Source organism: Aptenodytes forsteri, unplaced genomic scaffold (genome assembly GCF_000699145.1).
Source record: "Aptenodytes forsteri isolate BGI_AS27 unplaced genomic scaffold, ASM69914v1 Scaffold274, whole genome shotgun sequence".
Classification (NCBI taxonomy): domain Eukaryota; kingdom Metazoa; phylum Chordata; class Aves; order Sphenisciformes; family Spheniscidae; genus Aptenodytes; species Aptenodytes forsteri.
In genome coordinates this window covers 437,864-438,691 of record NW_008795101.1, presented here as the reverse complement: position 1 = coordinate 438,691, position 828 = coordinate 437,864, and the positions used below count along the sequence as shown (strand labels likewise).

The 828-nt window shown below is 63.2% G+C and overlaps 1 protein-coding gene across 1 annotated transcript; it reads left to right on the top strand.

Annotated features, from left to right (window-relative positions):
- Positions 1 to 54: 54 nt before the first annotated feature.
- MRPL54 (mitochondrial ribosomal protein L54) lies at positions 55 to 799 on the top strand. Its single transcript, XM_009277052.2, has 2 exons — positions 55 to 235; positions 547 to 799. The coding sequence occupies exons 1-2, from the start codon at positions 81 to 83 to the stop codon at positions 677 to 679; spliced, it is 288 nt and encodes a 95-aa protein (XP_009275327.1). The 5' UTR covers positions 55 to 80; the 3' UTR covers positions 680 to 799.
- Positions 800 to 828: the final 29 nt, after the last annotated feature.

Genomic DNA, 828 nt, shown 5'->3' with positions numbered 1-828 from the left:
AGCCCCCTTCCTCTCCCCTGCCTGCGTCTCCGTCCCCCCCTCGCGTACCCTGTCTCGACCGTGCCCTTGTCCCCGCAGCTATGAAGTCCAAGGGCAAGAACTTGTGGAAGGAGGGGCTGAAGGGGCCGGAGGTGTGCACGGACCCCGCCATGCTCACCACCTATGCCATGGGGGTCAATTACTTCAAGGACGGCCCGGAGGTGGCCCTGAAGCCCGACTCCGAGTACCCCGACTGGTAGGTGGTTCCCAGCTCCCCTTGCTGTGCGCAGAAGGGGGGTCCCTCCTGGGGTGCCCATACCTACAGAGGTGCCGTCCCAGAGGCCCAGACAAGTGTAGGACGGACAGGGAACTGTTCTGGGAGGAGGAAAACTGCCGCTCTGCAGCCCAGAGACCTTCCCCGAGGGCCAGGGGAGGAGAGCAGGCTGCACTGCGGATGTGGTGGGTGAGGGATCCGCACGTCCTGGTCATGCACTTCCATCGCTCCGTCCCGTGCTTGTCCCTTTGCCCTCCCTGCCGCCGCCTCACATCCTCTGCATTCGCCCCCAGGCTCTTTAAGATCCACCTCGGGCCCCCCAAGAAGCTGGAGGAGCTGGATCCCGACTCGATCGAGTATTGGAGGCGCCTGCGGAAGTACAACACATGGCACCGCAACAAGCTGAAGAAGGGCAAGAAGCTGTAGGCGCTGCAGAGCTCGGGGCGCGGGGGCCGCCCTGAGTGCCAGCATGGGCGGCGCTGGGACCAGCTCCCGCTTTCGGGCTCTTCTTGTTGTAAACTAGTAATAAATCTCTGGTGAGGCTGATAGCTGTTACAGAGGCTGGGGCACAAACA

Coding starts and splice junctions, on each gene's coding strand:
- MRPL54 (XM_009277052.2), top strand. CDS start 81: ATGAAGTCCAAGGGCAAGAACTTGTGGAAGGAGGGGCTGAAGGGGCCG. Junction 236..546: donor GACTCCGAGTACCCCGACTG/GTAGGTGGTTCC, acceptor ATTCGCCCCCAG/GCTCTTTAAGATCCACCTCG.